Source organism: Clinocottus analis, unplaced genomic scaffold, assembly GCF_023055335.1.
Source record: "Clinocottus analis isolate CAN_PGR_092001 unplaced genomic scaffold, fCliAna1.0.p SCAF_18, whole genome shotgun sequence".
Taxonomy (NCBI): Eukaryota; Metazoa; Chordata; class Actinopteri; order Perciformes; family Cottidae; genus Clinocottus; species Clinocottus analis.
The window spans coordinates 17339435-17356442 of record NW_027175909.1 but is presented as its reverse complement, the minus strand read 5'-3'; the positions used below and the strand labels follow the sequence as shown (position 1 = coordinate 17356442).

The window sequence follows — 17008 nt, the reverse complement described above, 5'->3', positions numbered from 1 at the left end:
CTCTCTCCTCGGCGTTCAAGGAGACGGTTTACATGCCGAGCCGGTGTTCGGAGGCGGGAACGACGCGTTCACACGAGCGAGCGAGGACGCAGACAGGAAGTGAACGAGTCGCGGCGTCGCTTCTCCGAGGCGTCTCGCTGGTGCGGCGCCAGACTTCCTGTAGACGCCGGCAACAAACCACCGACGGGAAATGTTGAAGAACCTCCAAGAAAATGTTCTTCAAGGCGACGTTTCTGGTTCTTTAAAGAACTCGGAGAAAAGTCTAAACTCTTTTCAAATGTTCTTCAGCTAAATAATTATGATGAAAAACATTCAAACTGCGTTCACGTACGTCGGTGAGTGAGTTAAAGATGGAGGCGGCTCATCTGGTTTCAAACGCTTCATGAGTCGCTCACGCGACATCGGAAGATCCAAACGGGACGCGTGAAGAGGATCAGATGAGATAAAATAAAGCTTTATTAGTCCCTCAGTGGGGAAAGTACAGGATTACAGCAGCACTGCTCACAAGTAAAGACGAATAAACAGTAAGAAGAATATTAAATCAAAGTACTTTATTCACATTAGATTTCCTTCTGCGGCGGCGAAATCACAGCGTTGATGCTCGACTTTGTCATGAAGACTTACGTCTGACTTTCATCCTCTCTCTCTCTCTCTCTCTCTCTCCCCACCCCCCCCCCCCCCCCCCTGCAGACAGCCCCAGCCTCCTCAGCCTCGTCCCCGTCACCGTCCAGGTGCTGGACGTCAACGACAACCCTCCGGAAATAGCCACGGACGATGAGGTCATCGTGTGCGAGAGCTCCAGGCCGGGACAGGTGAGCGCCTCGAGTCACCCGGATGAAAAAATAAATAAAGTTTGTCCTCCGCCTCTTCTCTCGCCCTCCGTCCGCTCCATCCTCTCTGCAACGGCCTCAAAAAACAACAGTCGTTCCTCTCCCTGCGACTGTGCATGAACCGCCTGCACGCCGCCTGCACGCCGCCTGCACGCCGCCTGCACGCCGCCTGCACGCCGCCTGCACGCCGCCTGCACGCCTGCACGCCGCCTGCACGCCGCCTGCACGCCGCCTGCACGCCGCCTGCACGCCGCCTGCACGCCGCCGCTGTTTCCCCTCAGCAGATTGTTTTGGGCTCACTGAGAAGCTGAGGAGAGAGAGAGGGAGAGGGGGAGACAGAGACAGAGAGAGAGAGAGAGAGAGAGAGAGAGAGAGAGAGAGAGAGAGAGAGAGGCTCCTTCATCCCTCGCTCTCAGCAGCATGACGGCTCTGACTCAAAGCTCATTGCAACTCGCTCTCCTCGTCTTTGATTCATTCAAATTAACAAGTTTCTGAGCTGGAAACGGCTGGAAGGTTTCAGACGTTTCCACGCAGCTAAATACTTTTTTAATAGTTTTTCAGAGAGTGGAAAGAGAATTCTTGGAATTAAAAGTTTGCATTATATTTGAGTTAAAGGTTTCAGATGAAAGAAAAGCTCATTAATGCTTCAGAATAATTGCGCGTTTCAGTTTTCATGCCTTTTTTATGAATGCATTTCTATTGGCTGCCAGGTGTCAATCAAAACAACTGAAGGTCCAATTAAGAGGGAAATGTCTTCCGTCTCATTGGTCATAGACGCCTCTGTGTTTAAAGGAAGAGGTTCCTACATTATTTTATTAACTCATGTGATTGTAATTAAGCTTTAAAATTGTATTTTATTAATCACATATTTAACTGTAGTTTCAGTTTTATTTTATCGTTAATTAATCTAGATTTTATGTCACGCTGCTTTATTCCCATGACTGTGATTATAGCTTTAAATTTCTTTATTTCTTTATTTCTGTTTTCACTTCATTCTGTCTTGTTCACGTCGTCCATCACTTCGTTCTTCGCGTCGCTCAGTTTGCAACCCACAATCACTCAATGCTAATAATGCTATGCTACCTTCACAGCCGCCGCAGGTTCATGTTGTCAGCAGCTCTGCAGAGACGAGCTCGAGTGTTTAAGAAATCTAAACGTCGTGTGGACGCTTGAGTCCGTCATTATGCTCTAAAAGCACATTTTCATTATGGAAAGAAGAAGAAAAAAATCCACTTTCAGCCACTCAGGAAACAATCATGTGGGGACGTTTCCTCAGGCGGCCATTTCAGAGCTCACAGGCGCGTCCTCTGCGTCTCTACAAGTCCCGTTAGCCGGATATTTTTAAGCGTAATCAAGTGGCAGTTTGCTGCTTTTTCACCTCGATGGAAAAATTGTTTCTGATACCGCGGAAAGAAAAGAAACCTCCACACGAGGAAGCCGGAGCGCCGCCGGAGCGCCTTCACCTCGTACGGCGAGGACGGAGACGCTCCAGCGGGAGCCGAACGCCGTCCACTCGGGGCGAGGCCACTCGGCCTCTGGAGCCGGTGATGATGTCACCACGCCAAAGAAACACATTTAACTCACTGGTTTTATCAGTAAACGGCAGTTCAGTCCACTCAATGATGTAGAAATTACCAATATTTGCAATATTTGATGCGCTATTGCGTTATTCCTTGTTAAAAGGCCAGTTATGAATTATTGCAGTTTTTTACAAAACATATATCAATATTTCACATACATGTTAGCACGGGGTGACCCCTCCAGAGGTTTGTCCATAGAACCTGATCATAATTGGAATATTCACAGATGTAAATGAATTTCAACCTCTTCCTTTAATCCAATCCGGCGCCTTCAGGAGCGGCGAGCTGCCGCGAGGCGTTCAGGGAGCGACTCGGGAGTTCGGCGTCTCGTTCAAGGACACTGCGACACGCAGCCGGTTAAGAGCTGAGGGATCGATCCACCGAGGTGATGGAGCAGGTCGTCTTTTGTTGGAGCTGAAAAAGGACGACGATGACCTTCTTCTTCGTCTTCTTCTTCTTCTTCTTCTTCGTCTTCTTCTTCTTCTTCTCTCTTCGCCGCCAAGCGATCGCCTCCAGCGGCTCGCGGGGGGAAACCGTCACAAATTGTCCGGGTTTCTTCAACGGCGTCGCTAACCGCTAACCGCTAATCCTCTGATTGAAAGACAGCATCGCTAACCGCTAACAGCTAACCGCTAACCGCTAACCAGCCTCAGTGGGCCTCTTGAAGGCAGGGGGAGAAAACTCTGAATGCAACAACTCAGGAGACATTCACAGCGATGTTTTGTTGTATTCTTAATTAAAATGATATTTATTCAAACCTTAAGTTTAATGTAGTTATGTATGTGAGGAGGTCAGAGCAAAATAATCTCTTCATTGTCCGGATTATCTGTGTTTATGACGATAAAAATATCTCTAATCTGGAGGCGTTGAATCACTGCGCGTCCTGTAATCTCACTGGAACGTGAACGCGACTGATGGAGTGTTTTTCTGTCATTTCTTGTGACAGCTGATCCAGACGGTCACGGCGGTGGATAAGGACGACTTTGCCAACGGACAGCGCTTCTCCTTCGCGCTGCCGAGTCTGCTGCCGGTTAATCCCAATTTCACCCTGAAGGACAACGAAGGTAATCACAGCGATCGATGTGTTTGTTTGCATTTCTTATGAGTATTTGTGCGTCTCTTTGCCTTCGGGGCGGGAGGGGGGGGGCTCTCCATCTTTAAAACTCCAATAAGCCGTACTGATTCTCCTCTGCGCCCCTCGGGGGGAACGTAAGCGGCGTGTCGACCCGGCGCCGGAGCTCCGGATGCCGCCGCCTCCTCCTGAGGAGTCGGCTCATAAAACACAAGAGCCGTGGAGGTTTTGGCATGTTTGTGCATCGTGTTGTCAAACGGATAACCCTCGCTGCCCCTCCCCCCTCCATGCATTATTTTCGTGTTGAAGCGGAGGCCATCGGCGGGTGTTTCCACGGCAACCGCCTCCGTCTCAGGTGAATTCTGAGCTTTTTTTCCTCATAAAAGCTCTCGGCCAGAAGATCCCACAGAGGAGAGGAGTCCACAGCTCTCCAGATGGATCTCTGAGGCCGAGAGAGACGAGAGGAAGAGATCACAACCAACAAAACAGAGATCGATGTGATAATAGGAGATAAGTCGCTTCAGCCCGTCGGTCCGGTCGCTGCTGCTCCTCCTCCACGCGTCAGGTCACTGAGGGGGAAGTTTGACCGCGTTCACAGAAGAGAAATCAAAGGTTTTTTAATCGGAAACGGCTTTAATGGCCACGAGGGTTTACACATGCTGCGGTTTGACTCCGGTTTCACTTAGCTCTCCACACAATATACAATGAACAAGATTAATATCAAATGTAAAGAAGACATTAAAGGCAACAGTGTCGTCCAGAAAGTGCAGATGGAGGTGACTAATTGTTCTTCAGAGTGACGGCTTCTGTTCACTCAGGAGACTCTGAAGTCTGATATTTGTTAAATTAGTGTAATATTTGTTTATCATTTATTATAATCACGACTGCAGAAGCTCTTGTTCCCCGTGGGGAGTACCCAAAAAAATAATGAGAACATCACTGTTATTTTAACACTTTTTTTTGTTGTAAATGTCGTGAAAAGACACATTTTTTCTCGGCGCTGTCGCTTGTTTTCTCTGGAATGTTCCTGAGGAACACGAGGAGGCGGCGGCGCCTCCGCTTCCTCGCCGAGGCGCCATATGCCGCGTTCACAGAGTCCCGGTGTGGCCGTGACGGACGCTAACAATGCTATAAAAGTCGCTTCAGCTAACGGCGGTCTGTTGCCGCCTCGCTCTCTCTGGTCTTTAAAATGAAGACCTGAACGCGCTGCAGAACTCGTCGTAGCCGAAGGTTTTCTTTGACGGACACGTTGGAGTCTGTGTGGGACCGGAGCTCACAAAGATCTGCTCGGGTCAAAACCAGGACGCCCTCCTGGAGCCGGGCCGGTCGGGATGTGGGCCGGTCTCCTTTGGGTGCAAAGAGCAAACGCAGCTCTTAAAACTCTGGATCGTGTTCCTCATGCTCGCAGAAGCCTGAACTCCACGGAGCCGTCTGCAGCAACATATTCCCAAAGCGTCGAGGAAGGAAATCCTCCTTCCTGAAGGACTGGTGGTTTGTTGGGGTTGTTGCTGTTGAAGCAAAGGTTCCTTCTCTGTCTGGATTCAGCTGCTGCTGCCTCCCGTCCCTCAGGATCTGGTTTAAAAGTGATTTTTTTGCCTTCTCATCTGTGATATAATCCCGTGTGGGATGCACCGATAATGTGTCGTGACATGGAAAAATAAGAAAGAATTCATATTTTTTAACTTGGCGCTTGAAAGAAAAGAGAAGTTTATGGAAGGCGAACCACGTTAGGAAGGATTTCCTCGAGGGTAAAGTGTGCCTGCGGAATAAAAAAAAAGAAGTTGGATCCTGAAAGAATCCTTTTCTTTAACCAGGAAAAGCTTCAGCGCATCAACCCGGACGCTGAGCTGACCGGATGAAAGCGAAGCCTCCACTTGTGACGCTGGAGGCTCCGTTTAACACGACCCAACGCAGGAAAACCTCGCGCGCTTCACTTTGACTTCACCCCTCACGGCCAGCCGGCTCAGATGGAGCTCGTACGCTGTGGTTCCAGCTGGAGGAGACGAGGCTCGCCGGCTCTGAACGTGAGCTAATGGAAGATGACGCCTGTGGACAAAGAGCCTCGGAGTCGCATTCGAGCTTGATTTTTGGTCAAATAGTGAGAATTCAAAACCTCCTTTCAGCCAAATGATCCAAGAAAAGTGTGGGAAACCTTCCTATCTGCACTCTGTGTGATTCAGTATTATATATTATGTGTTGGTATCATTAACAAAACAGCATTCTGCACAAAAAGAAGTCGCGAAAAAAGTGTGTTTTTCATTTTTGCCCTCCTGTAATTTTTTCATTTTCAAACCAAACGACTCAGTTTTTGACTGAATCTAACAGGACAAGTCTTTGTTTCATTGTGATTGTTGTTGCAGGTTCTGATTCTTTAGGTCCTAATCTTTCCATAAAGGTGTCTTATTGACGCTCCAGGAGGCTTTTTTGGGGAATCTGGCTCATATCATGCTGGATGTTCATAGTTACCATCAAAATATCTTTTAGAAGTTGTTTTTTTTGCAGAAATACATTTTTTTCCTAAGACTTTGTTGAACAAATAAACACAAGTATTGGAATGAATTTGGGGTTCAAACGACGACTCAAACAGGGGAAAGGAGGCAACATTAACTGGAGATATTATTTCCAAAGTTTTCCACAGTCATGTTCAACATTCGACAGACAATATTCCATCATTTTCCGTCTCCGCTGCCTCTGATTGGTTTTCATGTCTAGAATATAGAACTCTTTGTCCACCTCCAAGCTTCGTATCACTTTATTTCTCGTCCCTCTCTCCTCTTTTACTTCCTCTTTGCTCATCCACAACTCTCTCCCTCCTCATGTTAAGCTGCTGCACGCTGGAGTTCAGCCACTTCAAGTCGTCTCCGGGTCGCATTTGAACTCCCACTCAGGAGACGAGTCAGGTTGCGTTGCTCTGCCGGGGAGCAATTTGCTGTGTACGATGCAGAGAGAGAGAGAGAGAGAGAGAGAAGGAGAGGGGGAGGGGGAGAGGGGGAGAGAGGGAGAGGCACAAAGCGCCACACTGTCGACTCCTGTGTCTGATAATTAAAGTAAGCTCTTTGCTTCTCTGCAGCAGACCAACAGTTGGTCGGCGCTCGCTGCCAGAACCTAAAACCTCCTTCTGTTGTTGCGCAACCGACGGAAATCCCTCTCAGTCACTCACAGGACTAACTCTCTGCTGACCTCCTTTCCTCCTCCCTTACAGCTCTGCTCACAATGGATCCTCACCAAAAGTTGGATTCTTTTCTTTTAGTTTTTTTTGGCGCATTTTGTTGCTAAAAAGATTCAGTTTAAATCCCTCTGATATGTTCAATGGCGGACATTTTTTTTTTACGGAAAAATCGACTCCTCGCTCATTTCGGGTGATTTAACAATCGCGACTTTCATCATTCGTCTGCACTTCCAGCCTCATCAGACGTGTGAATAGCCGTCGACGTGTTGCACGAGCGCCGCCGCCGCTTGAACAAACAGTCGGATCAATGCGGCGCTTGAGCGACGCCCTTTTCCTCTAAAAGAAGAAAAGACGGATTCATCCTCTGAGATTCAGATCAAGGCCTTTTCTCTTCAGGCGGAGCGGCGATCTTTGTTGGTGGAGGCGAAGCCGCGGCTCCTGAGTGGTCTTGATGCGTTTTGAAGTGCTGGATGCAGCGACGCTAAACGCAGGTCGAGCTCCCACAACGTATTAGACGCCATTAAAGCTAAAAAATAAAAAAAACAACCCATAAAAACAACGGGGGGCTTGTTGCTCGGCGGCTCCAGAAAGCACTTTGTGACCAAAACCTGTTGCGTTAAAAGCTCGTTAAACATTATGAAACTGCGACTTCACGACGACTGGAGAAACCCAACGGCTGTCTGGTGTCCTCATCCGTCACACTGGGATGACATTTGCTTCTAAAAAGCCAATTAAAGGGAAAGCTGTGAAGTCTAAATACGCCTCCTGCTTAAAGTAAGATCGATTGATTTCCGGAGGCTTCTCTGTGCGGCGGCTCGGGCGGACGTGTGATATTACAGTTCATCAGCGGCGCTGAAAGAGATGCGGGACGTTTAATTATCTTTCACGTCATTCAACGCTCCACAGGCGGCGCCTTGAGTCAAAACACGTTTTCTGCAGAGACGACACAATTTGCGCAAAGTGGGCGGAGCAGCTCGTCCCTCGCCGGGCGGGTCAGCAGAGTTATGAAGGTAGATTTGTGTCTTTATTACGCGTTTGTAAGTAAATGATCTGACTGCAAATCCACAAATCTTTGCACTCAACAAAAAAATATACGGCGTCCGAAACGTAACTTGTAACTTTTAGGATTGAGAGCAGAGGTTTTCTTTTTGAGAGCACAGTTTATTTTTTTAGAGCAAATTTTTTTTTTTTTTTTTTGGAGCAAATTTTTTTTTTTTTTTTTTTGGGAGCAAATCTTTTTTGAGTTTTTTTGTTTTTTTTTTGGAGCGTTTTTTTCAGAGCAAATTTTTTTTTTTTTGCCGTTTTTTTTTTTTAGTGTTTTTTTGTATTGTTTTTATTTAGCGTTTTTTTTTTTTTTTTTTAAGAACGTTTTTCAGAGCAAATTTTTTGGGAGTGTTTTTTTTAGCGTTTTTTTTTTTTTAGAACAAGAAATTTGCTCGCGTAATAAAGACACAAATCTACCTTCATAAACAAACAGCTGGAAATTGTCAAAATTTCACGTTCATAATGAACTCTCCCATTGTGTAAGCAACACGATGCAGATAATGTTCTGATTTCAGTTTCTCTTCATCATTAAATAACCTAAAGAAATGATGCGTTTATGAAAAGCAGCCTTATTACGAGCTGTCATCTGTCGTCACTGTCGTGTTTTGTTAAGCTGAGCTTTACTGAGTCAGACTAATCCCTGTTGAAGGCAGGATGCTTCTTTTAAATGAGATGGTTGTGTTTGTCTCTTGATCTGCGGTTTGTAATGTTCTGCATGAAAGGCCTTTTTTCATTAATGCACACAACGGTATTAATATTTGCACAACACTGAGCCATAAATCAATATTCAAAGCCGTCCCAAAAAATAATAACCAGACCGATAACAGAATGTGTACGTATCTGTTTGATACAGAAGACTCTGTGGATTGTTTATTTCTTATCAACATTATTATTAAACTGTATATAATTAGTCTTGATACACTCCATATGGGACGGAACACATTTTGGCTTGACGGAAACATTTGTTGGGACGTTTTCCTCGTGCTGTAATAAAAGTTTATTAATAGTTTGTCAGCTAAAACGTTGAAAATTGACAAATATTGATGCTCCTTAACCTTTTGTAAACCCACCGACCTTGAAGAGGACGCGTCCGGGCACGGCGATGGGAAATGTAGTTCTCTCATAAAACTTTTAGCTTTTCCATTTCGAAACTGATTTTCACGGTTTTCTTTCTTCTGAAACCGTTGAATCACCACAACACTTTGTGTTTCTGTGGTTTCTATTACAGATCCGGCTTCTTTAGTCCGGTTCTTAGTATGTTGGACCTTGGTGATGGTCTCAAGACACATTTTGAACTTATATAACCTAACGCTAGTATTAGAACTAATTTGGGGTTCATTCAATGACTTGAACTACTTGAACACAGTGAACTTACACTATAACCCTAACCCTGAAGAACTGCAAAGATCAGCTGATTCGTCCCCAAACATTATAAATATTTTATAACTAAACAGCTGATGAGACTCAGACAGCAGAGACGACTCAGGGAGAACATCCACGGCCCGTCACTGGTACATACATTTATTTTAGCTCTGCCCCAAAATAGAGCCGCCCCAACGTACAGCAAGTCGTGCTCCGAGTGGCAACGAGAGGATTCGTGCTGAGTCGCGTTCGCGGCGCCTCCACACACACACCCACCAAGTTCACAAGGAACCCGGCGGAGTGCACGTGGAGGCAAGAGGGAGTCTGGAGGGAGGCGGTAGCGTCGCGCGTCCGCTGTTGGTATATTTTGGGTTTCCAGTGAGTCAGCTGCTCGACACGATGTGTGCGTTCCCTTTATGCTAAATGATGAACACATGTTGAGAGACTTGATTGACAACAGAGGTCATGTTGAGTATTCCTCTGAAAATATTCAGAATTGTTTTTGCACTTTTCAATCTGCTGCTGTGACATCTCACCTCGCTTCATACCCTGAGATGGAGAGACAGGAATGTGTGAGTGCTTTTGGAGAAAAAGTCCATTTTCCACTTAGTGGCTTCACGAACCAGAGCTGGCCGAATTCCACAGGGTTGTGTTGAACCGTGAACATAATATGCATATTATTACACATTCTTTGTCTATATATATATAATAAAAAAGAACAAAATGTTCAGGATAATTTCCAATCAAGTGTGAAATGTTCTTTTTTAAAGCATGTAAAGTTATAAACCCTCATTTCCTGGGTGGGCGAACCTGCCTCTCGCCGCAACGTTAGCCGGGCACTACGTTAGCTCCCCGCGGCCTCGCCTACCTCCCCACAACGTTAGCCGGGCACTACGTTAGCTCCCCGCAGCCTCGCCTCTCTCCCCACAACGTTAGCCGAGCACTGCGCTAGCTCCCGCCGCCCCGCCCAAAAACGTAACGGTCGTGCCTCAAAGTGTGTGAAGGCTGTGATGGCCGACACCACGTGTGTGTGTGTGTGTATGTGTGTACGTGTACACGGCTTGTTTGTCTCTCAGACTCAGCATTTTATCTTCTTACACACACACACACACACACACACACACACACACACACACACACACACCCTCCTTCTACTCTCGTCTCACAACTCTCCATCTCTCTTCCTTGTTATTTGCATCTCTCTCTCTCTCTCTCTCTCTCTCTCTCTCTCTCTCTCTCTCTCTTTCTCTCTCTTTCTCTCTCTCTCTCTCTCTCTCTCTCTCCCCCCTCCTCCACCCATCTGCCTGCTGATACTGCGAGTCTGACTTAATAAAGCTTGAAGTACGTGTTGTCATTCCGGCTGTCGATCATAGTAATTATTCATAGATGGAGCAGAGATTGGAGTGGGAGGCGAGGTCTCCGAGCAGAGAGAGGGAGGGGGAGAGAAAGAGAGGGAGGGAGGGAGAGGGAGAGAGAGAGAGAGAGGCACGACGGAGATGTTAAAAAAAAATCTGCAGGATGCAAAGGAGAGAAGGAAGGTTACCCCCGTGTGCACGATTCAGCATTTTTTGTTTTCCCGGAATATCAATGCGCCACATGCCAGTTTCTAGTGAGTTTCTAGTGAGTTTCTAGTGAGTTTCTAGTGTGTTTCTAGTGTGTTTCTAGTGTGTTTCTAGTGTGTTTGTATGAGTCAGGCCTGCAGGGAGAGCAGGTTCCTCGTGTCGCTGGAGCTACGTAGCTCTTTGAGAAGCGTTTACCGTTCATGTGGAACCAGCTGAGCTGTTTATGAGAGATGACGAACATCCTGCTGGAAGTTTGGCTGATGTTGAGTTCCCTTCCACACCATAACTTACATTGGGGGAAATTATTTTTTCCAAAATTTCATTTTGTTTAAAAAAAAAAAAAAAAATTCTCAAAAATTAAAATTTTTCCCAAAATGTAATTTTTTTTATAATTTTTTTTTTTTTTCAAAATTTCATCTTGTTTCTAAAAAAAATTTTTTTTTTCCAAAATTTAATTTTTGGGGAAAAAAAAAAAAAAAAAATCTCAAAAATTAAATTTTTTCCCAAAATGTAATTTTTTTCAAATTTTATTTTTTTTCAAAATTTCATCTTGTTTCTAAAATTTTTTATTTTTTTCCAAAATTTTATTTTTTTTCAAAAAAATTATTTGGGGAAAAAAAAATAAAAATCTCAAACTTCATTTTTTTCCAAACTTTCATTTTTTTTTTTTTTAAGGATTTTTAAAAACTTTTTTCAAAAATGTATTTTTTTCAAATGTCATTTGCGTCTGATTCATTTGAGTCGTTTAAGGTTTACTGTATGCTTTGAATCCTCATTGTTAGTTTAAATACTACATTTTATCACTTTTTACACACTTTTAACACAATGTTTGCTCATGAACATTTGTTATAAGTCATGAAACCGTTTGGTCACGATGTTTATGAACCTCGTCATAGTTCATCAGCAGAGAGGACGAATACAAGTCCCTTTTTGATTGACGCATGTACTCGCATTGCATTCTGGGTACTTATTTGCTTCCTCTCCAGGTCTCGCAGCCCTTTTCTTTCTTTAAATCTCTGTTTATCTCCTCGGCTCCGTTCACAGAAGGTGCACGGCTCTTTCTCAGCTCATTTTAAACAGCGAAAGGAAACACCTCTGAAAAAATAATTATCCTTGGCAGACTCGAGGGAAGCTCGAGACAATCCAACGGCAAAAGATTCAACTCGCAGCGGAATACGTCGTGGGGTTGGATTCATGCATTTATTTATCTCACCTTCACTCTCCATATCCGTCTGTGTGACTGTGGAACCGAAGGCTTCACCACAACACAAGAAGACCGGAGGAAGCCGCCAATTAGTCCTTTTTTTTAGCCTGAAGTGTCCTAATGTCTTGTGTTTTCCTTCCAGACAGCACAGCCAGCATCATCGCCAGGCGGCGGCGGTTCAACCACCTGACCCAGGACCTGTACGAGCTGCCCATCGTGGTGTGGGACGGCGGCGAGCCGTCGCTGAGCGGCACCAGCACCCTGACCCTGCGGGTGTGTCCCTGCCAGAGCCACGGCCGGGTCCGCATGTGCCAGGGCGAGGCCTTCCTCTCCTCGGCGGGCCTCAGCACCGGGGCGCTGATCGCCATCCTGCTGTGCATCGTCATCCTGCTGGGTGAGTCGGGACGAAGGGAGGGAGGAGGCGAGGGAGGAGGAGGCGAGGAGGGAGGACACGCCCGGGGGCAAATATGCGGAGGGAGACGAACCGTAGAGGAGGGTGGAAGGGTTTGAAGAGGTCTGACAAGGGCAGGAGGAGGAGGAGGAGGAGGAGGGAGGATGAAAAGACATGTGAGGACACAGGTAGCATGAGGAATGAGGGTGGAGAAAAGTGGAGGAGGGCAGAGGTGAAGGAAAAGAGAGAAGAAAGGATGCGAAGGACAGCGAGAGGGAGGCAGGAGGAGAGGTGACTAGGAAGAGGACGGGGAGGACAAAGATGAGTGGAATGGAGACCGCGAGGTCAGAGCGATTCAGAGAGGAGGTGAACACGAGCACACAAGAAAATACTGAGCAGGAAAGAAGAAGCTGCAGCGATTTAAATCTTCTCTCTTTCACCGAATCTTCTGAGTCTTCCTCCCACGTTGTTGAGTAGAGAGGATCGGCGTCGGTGACAGCCGACACGGCCGCCGCCGCCGCCGCGCGCTCATGTGCGACGCACACATGAATAAACACAGGAAGTCATCACCAGACTGGGAGGCAGAAACATGGCGGCGTCCCGCGTTCCCCGGCACGCCGATCATACATTTTATATAAACGCTTCCCGACACACTTTGAAGTCGGCGAAACGTCTGAGAGCTGAAAATCCGAGATCAAGTAAAACCAAAAAAGTCAAGAGCCGCCTGTCAAATTAACAGCGGGACCGACAATGGCGCTCTAGCCCCGCCCCCGATGCCAAAAGCAACACGGTTGCCTCGAAAATCTCTTAACGCGACTCCTCGGTGATTGTCTGAGGACATCAGCGCGTGAAGGTTATGCATATTCATGCCGGCCGTCTCTCTCTCTCTCTTCCTCTTCCTCTCTCTCTCCGCCGGAGGAGAACAAAAGGCCATCGCCACTGTTTAGAGCCGACGCTCGAGTGAGAGACGCTGGCTGAATCCCTAACAGAGAGAGAGACGGATCACACCTTTCCTCTTCACCTGACCCGTGTTGCATTCTGGGTTCACACTTTCCAGTAACTCTCCTGGACGGAGAGCCGGCGCCCTCCAGAGAGACGAGGCCGTCAGTCGGTGGCGTTAAAAATACATCAGATTCCTCTCCATGCGACGGGGCTTTGAACCCGCTTTCTAAATTTTAAATTTCACTTCCAATCGTTTTATTTTACGTTCATAGAGTTGCACATGACCTCAAACTAGAAAACAAGAAGTGAAACGAATGTGAAAATGAATAAAAATGTAATTTGTTTGGTGCAGTAGGGTGCGGTGCACCAGGCGGACTGAAGTGCGTTAGTTGTCGTTTCTTTGTGTAGATTAATCTCACCGTTGAACCCAGAAGGCGAGGCGCCGCACCGGACAATGAAATATATGGAAATAGATGAATCTGTGCTCAATGGCTCGGCGTCTCAGGTTCCAGTCACGCTCCTCGTGGTCGGTAATGGGAAAAAGTTTACTTTGTCGCGTTCAACATTTAGTTTTTTGGGACTTAAACTCGAGAAAAAGCCTCGTCGGCCTCACGGGGTCAAAGGTCGCAGTGATCTGACCCCCGCAGGTGAAGAAGTAGGAAGATATGGATGTAAAAAAGTATGAATCCAGACGCTGTTAATTCATTTTAGTATTGGCAGTCTGTCTGCTCGTACCTGAGGCGGGATTATCACGCGCACAAAGAGGCCAGGAGAGCCTCGCGGTGTCAGAACGTATTAACTGTGTTAAGGGTAACCTGATTATTTGCATATTTCTCGGGGAGAATTTGCACAAAAATCATGAGGAAATTAAACGATTGAACTCCTCTACGACGTGACCGTCGTAGAGGACTCGTCCATCTTGTTGTCCATCTGCCTCCCGCGTGTCCGTGATGACGTCATGAAAGAGGATAGTTGATAGTTGTGACATCATCACTCCTGTCCGGTGCTTTTCTCCAGAGTTTGGATTATTCTCACCTGAAGGTGAACTAAAGGAGTTAAACGCTCCAGCGTTTTGGTGTCAGTGCCCCTTTAATCGGTCCGCTCTGAAGGCTTACAGCTGCTTTGAAATTGCTTTTATACTCCGTCCACAGCGGCCCGCACAATATAAAAATACATACACATACAAAAAAAATAGGTCGCGCTTGAGTGAATTCAGTAGATTAACCAAATGCATCGTTGCATCCTTGACATTTCTAAAGAGCTGCGACTTCCACCTCCTCTTAATCCGCCCCGTCGAGCTCTAAAGGGAGTCTCGTCCCGAGAGGCCGATCCCACGCAGCGGGGCGTCGCCGGTCCCATTTCAAAAATAGCACATTCATATCTGTTTGAAAACCAACTCAAATCACCTTCAAAACAAAACAAACGCGCCTTCCTCGTGCTAATACCAATGCAGTGTGACGCCTCCGCGGGGGCACTCGTCTGCGCTAACGCAGCGTGATGAACTCTGTTTAAATATATATATATAAATATTATATATAAATATATACACTAACACTCTTCCCCCTCGCTGGAGCGCCATTTTATTAAATAGATGTTTGGTGTTAACGTCCTGCGGCGAGGCCGTCATTAACCCAAAGAGGTCTCATTAGCTGTGGGAGCGAGTACAGTACTACTCGGCTAACGGAAAAGATGCTGCAGAGGCGTTAAGTACTACTCGGCTAACGGAAAAGAGGCGCTGCACAGGCGTTTAGCGACATCACGCTATATTTTCTTTAATGTGACTCAACCGCCGCGTCGTCTTCCCGTCGGCTTCACGTGTAACTAATAAAGACGTAGCGTCTGCCAACACGTTGGCTTCGTAGCTAATTTGCATATTTGGCAGCGTGCTGCTGCTGTTGATGATGATGATGATGTGTACACTGTCATCATCTCCAACAGCTTGTTGTTCGGAGCCGATGCTAATGGCGGCTAATGCGCGTTATTGATTTACAGCTCTGCGGGCGCTTGGTTGGTTTTATTGCCCCGGTGTTAAAACGGGGGGTGAAATGTTCCCGCTGCGTTAAAGTGAGTCGTCTGTTTGTGAAAACACGGCTGATGGCTGAAACCGCATTGAGCTGATCTGAGGTCTGTGACGATGCTCTGAGCTGCGTTTGTCAATTGAATTGCGAAGAGAAGCAATTTTTTTTTTTTTTTTGTGAGAAGACATTCTCCAGGATTACGATTGTTATTTATTAAATATGTTTTGGTGGCATCATCATCGGCACTTGTTAACCCTTCACACTCTTTTTAAAGGCACTTGCATGTAAGATGCATGCTCGTGTGTTACATCAAACATTGCAGAACAATCTCAGCTCTCGATATAATAAGACACCATGAGGCAAAGAGAAAATATGACCAAACCTGAAAAACTTTACTCAGAACAGTTTTGGTGCTAGAAATTGGTTAAAAAAAGATCTTAGGTTCACAAAAGCAGTGAAATACATGAATAAAATGGTAGATACATGTAAATAAATGTATAAAACCACATTTTTTATTATCATTTTTTTGATTAGAAATGTGGTCTGTCACAACTTTCACCAAAAATATAAAAATGTGAAGATAGAAGTGCTTTTTTCTACTGTTTTTTCATTGAGCTGTTGATAGACACGTCCAGTACACATTATGTATATCATATATATAACGTACATATACATTATATATCATATCCCAGAGGGTTAACCCAGAGTTCCTCCTCCGTGTCGTTGCAGTCATCGTGGTCCTCTTCATCACTCTGCGGCGGAGCAAGAAGGAGCCGCTCATCATCTCGGAGGAGGACATCCGGGAGAACGTGGTCACGTACGACGACGAGGGCGGCGGCGAGGAGGACACCGAGGCCTTCGACATCATCGCCCTGCGCAACCCGGCCGCCGCCGAGGAGCTCAAGTTCCGGCGGGACGTTCGCCCCGAGTCCAGAAAACACTGCGGCCATCAGGCCCGCGGCCGCCGCCGGAGCGCGTCGGCCGAGCCGGACGAGGTGGACGTGCACGAGTTCATCCGGCAGAGGCTGGCGGAGGCCGACATGGACACCGGCGGGCCGCCGTACGACTCCCTGCAGACCTACGCCTACGAGGGCCAGGGCTCGCCCACGGGCTCCGTCAGCCCGCTGGACACGCCCGCCACGCAGTCGGAGCAGGATTACAACTACCTGGACGACTGGGGGCCCGAGTTCCAGAAACTGGCAGAACTCTACGCAGAGGCAGACTCGGATGTGACGACCTAGTCTGTGATGTCACTGCGCTCCGTTTTTTTTTTTTGGTTTTCCTTCAAAGTCTCCAGTGAACAAAACAAACAGATGCGTTGGAACTGTTCCGGTGGTTTATAACTGTTGAACACAAAAAAAACTACCTTTTTTGAGGGTTTTTCTTTTTATTTCGTCACTTTGGATCACAGGTCGATCACCTGGAAGTGTTTAAATCTGATTTTGAGATGGAGGAACAACAATATGGGGGGGAAAAAAGAGGAAAAATGATATTTCCCTTGGTGTATATTTTTTATTGCTCAATAAAGTCCTGAAATCCATACGAGTGGATATGTGAAAAAAAAAAAAAATTGTACACTTGTCTTTTTCCTCCAAGAATGGATCCAGCATGCAGTGAAGACGTCGAGGTGGGAGGCGTTACCGAAGGTGTTTATGATTCACCGAGCAGAGGATGAGGATGCCGAGCCGTCCAGACGCACAATGAGGACACCTACAGTTCTGCAATGTGTTGTCGTTTCCTCCATGTTGCCATTATTCATGAAGCACTCATTAAAATCAGCCATATTTCTGAACATATGCACATTTTTTTTACCCAAAGCTTCTTTCACTTGAAG

At 46.4% G+C, this 17008-nt stretch overlaps 1 protein-coding gene across 3 annotated transcripts in view; it reads left to right on the top strand.

Annotated features, from left to right (window-relative positions):
• LOC137788685 (cadherin-18) overlaps positions 1-16750 on the top strand; it is a 147976-nt gene extending 131226 nt beyond the window's left edge. For all 3 annotated transcript variants that reach the window (XM_068581695.1, XM_068581693.1, XM_068581694.1), the window contains exons 9-12: positions 691-812; positions 3357-3474; positions 11966-12217; positions 15904-16750. In XM_068581695.1, coding sequence (XP_068437796.1) covers positions 691-812; positions 3357-3474; positions 11966-12217; positions 15904-16415 — 1004 coding nt within the window. In that variant the 3' untranslated portion in view covers positions 16416-16750. The remainder of the gene's footprint in view (positions 1-690; positions 813-3356; positions 3475-11965; positions 12218-15903) is intronic.
• Positions 16751-17008: the final 258 nt, after the last annotated feature.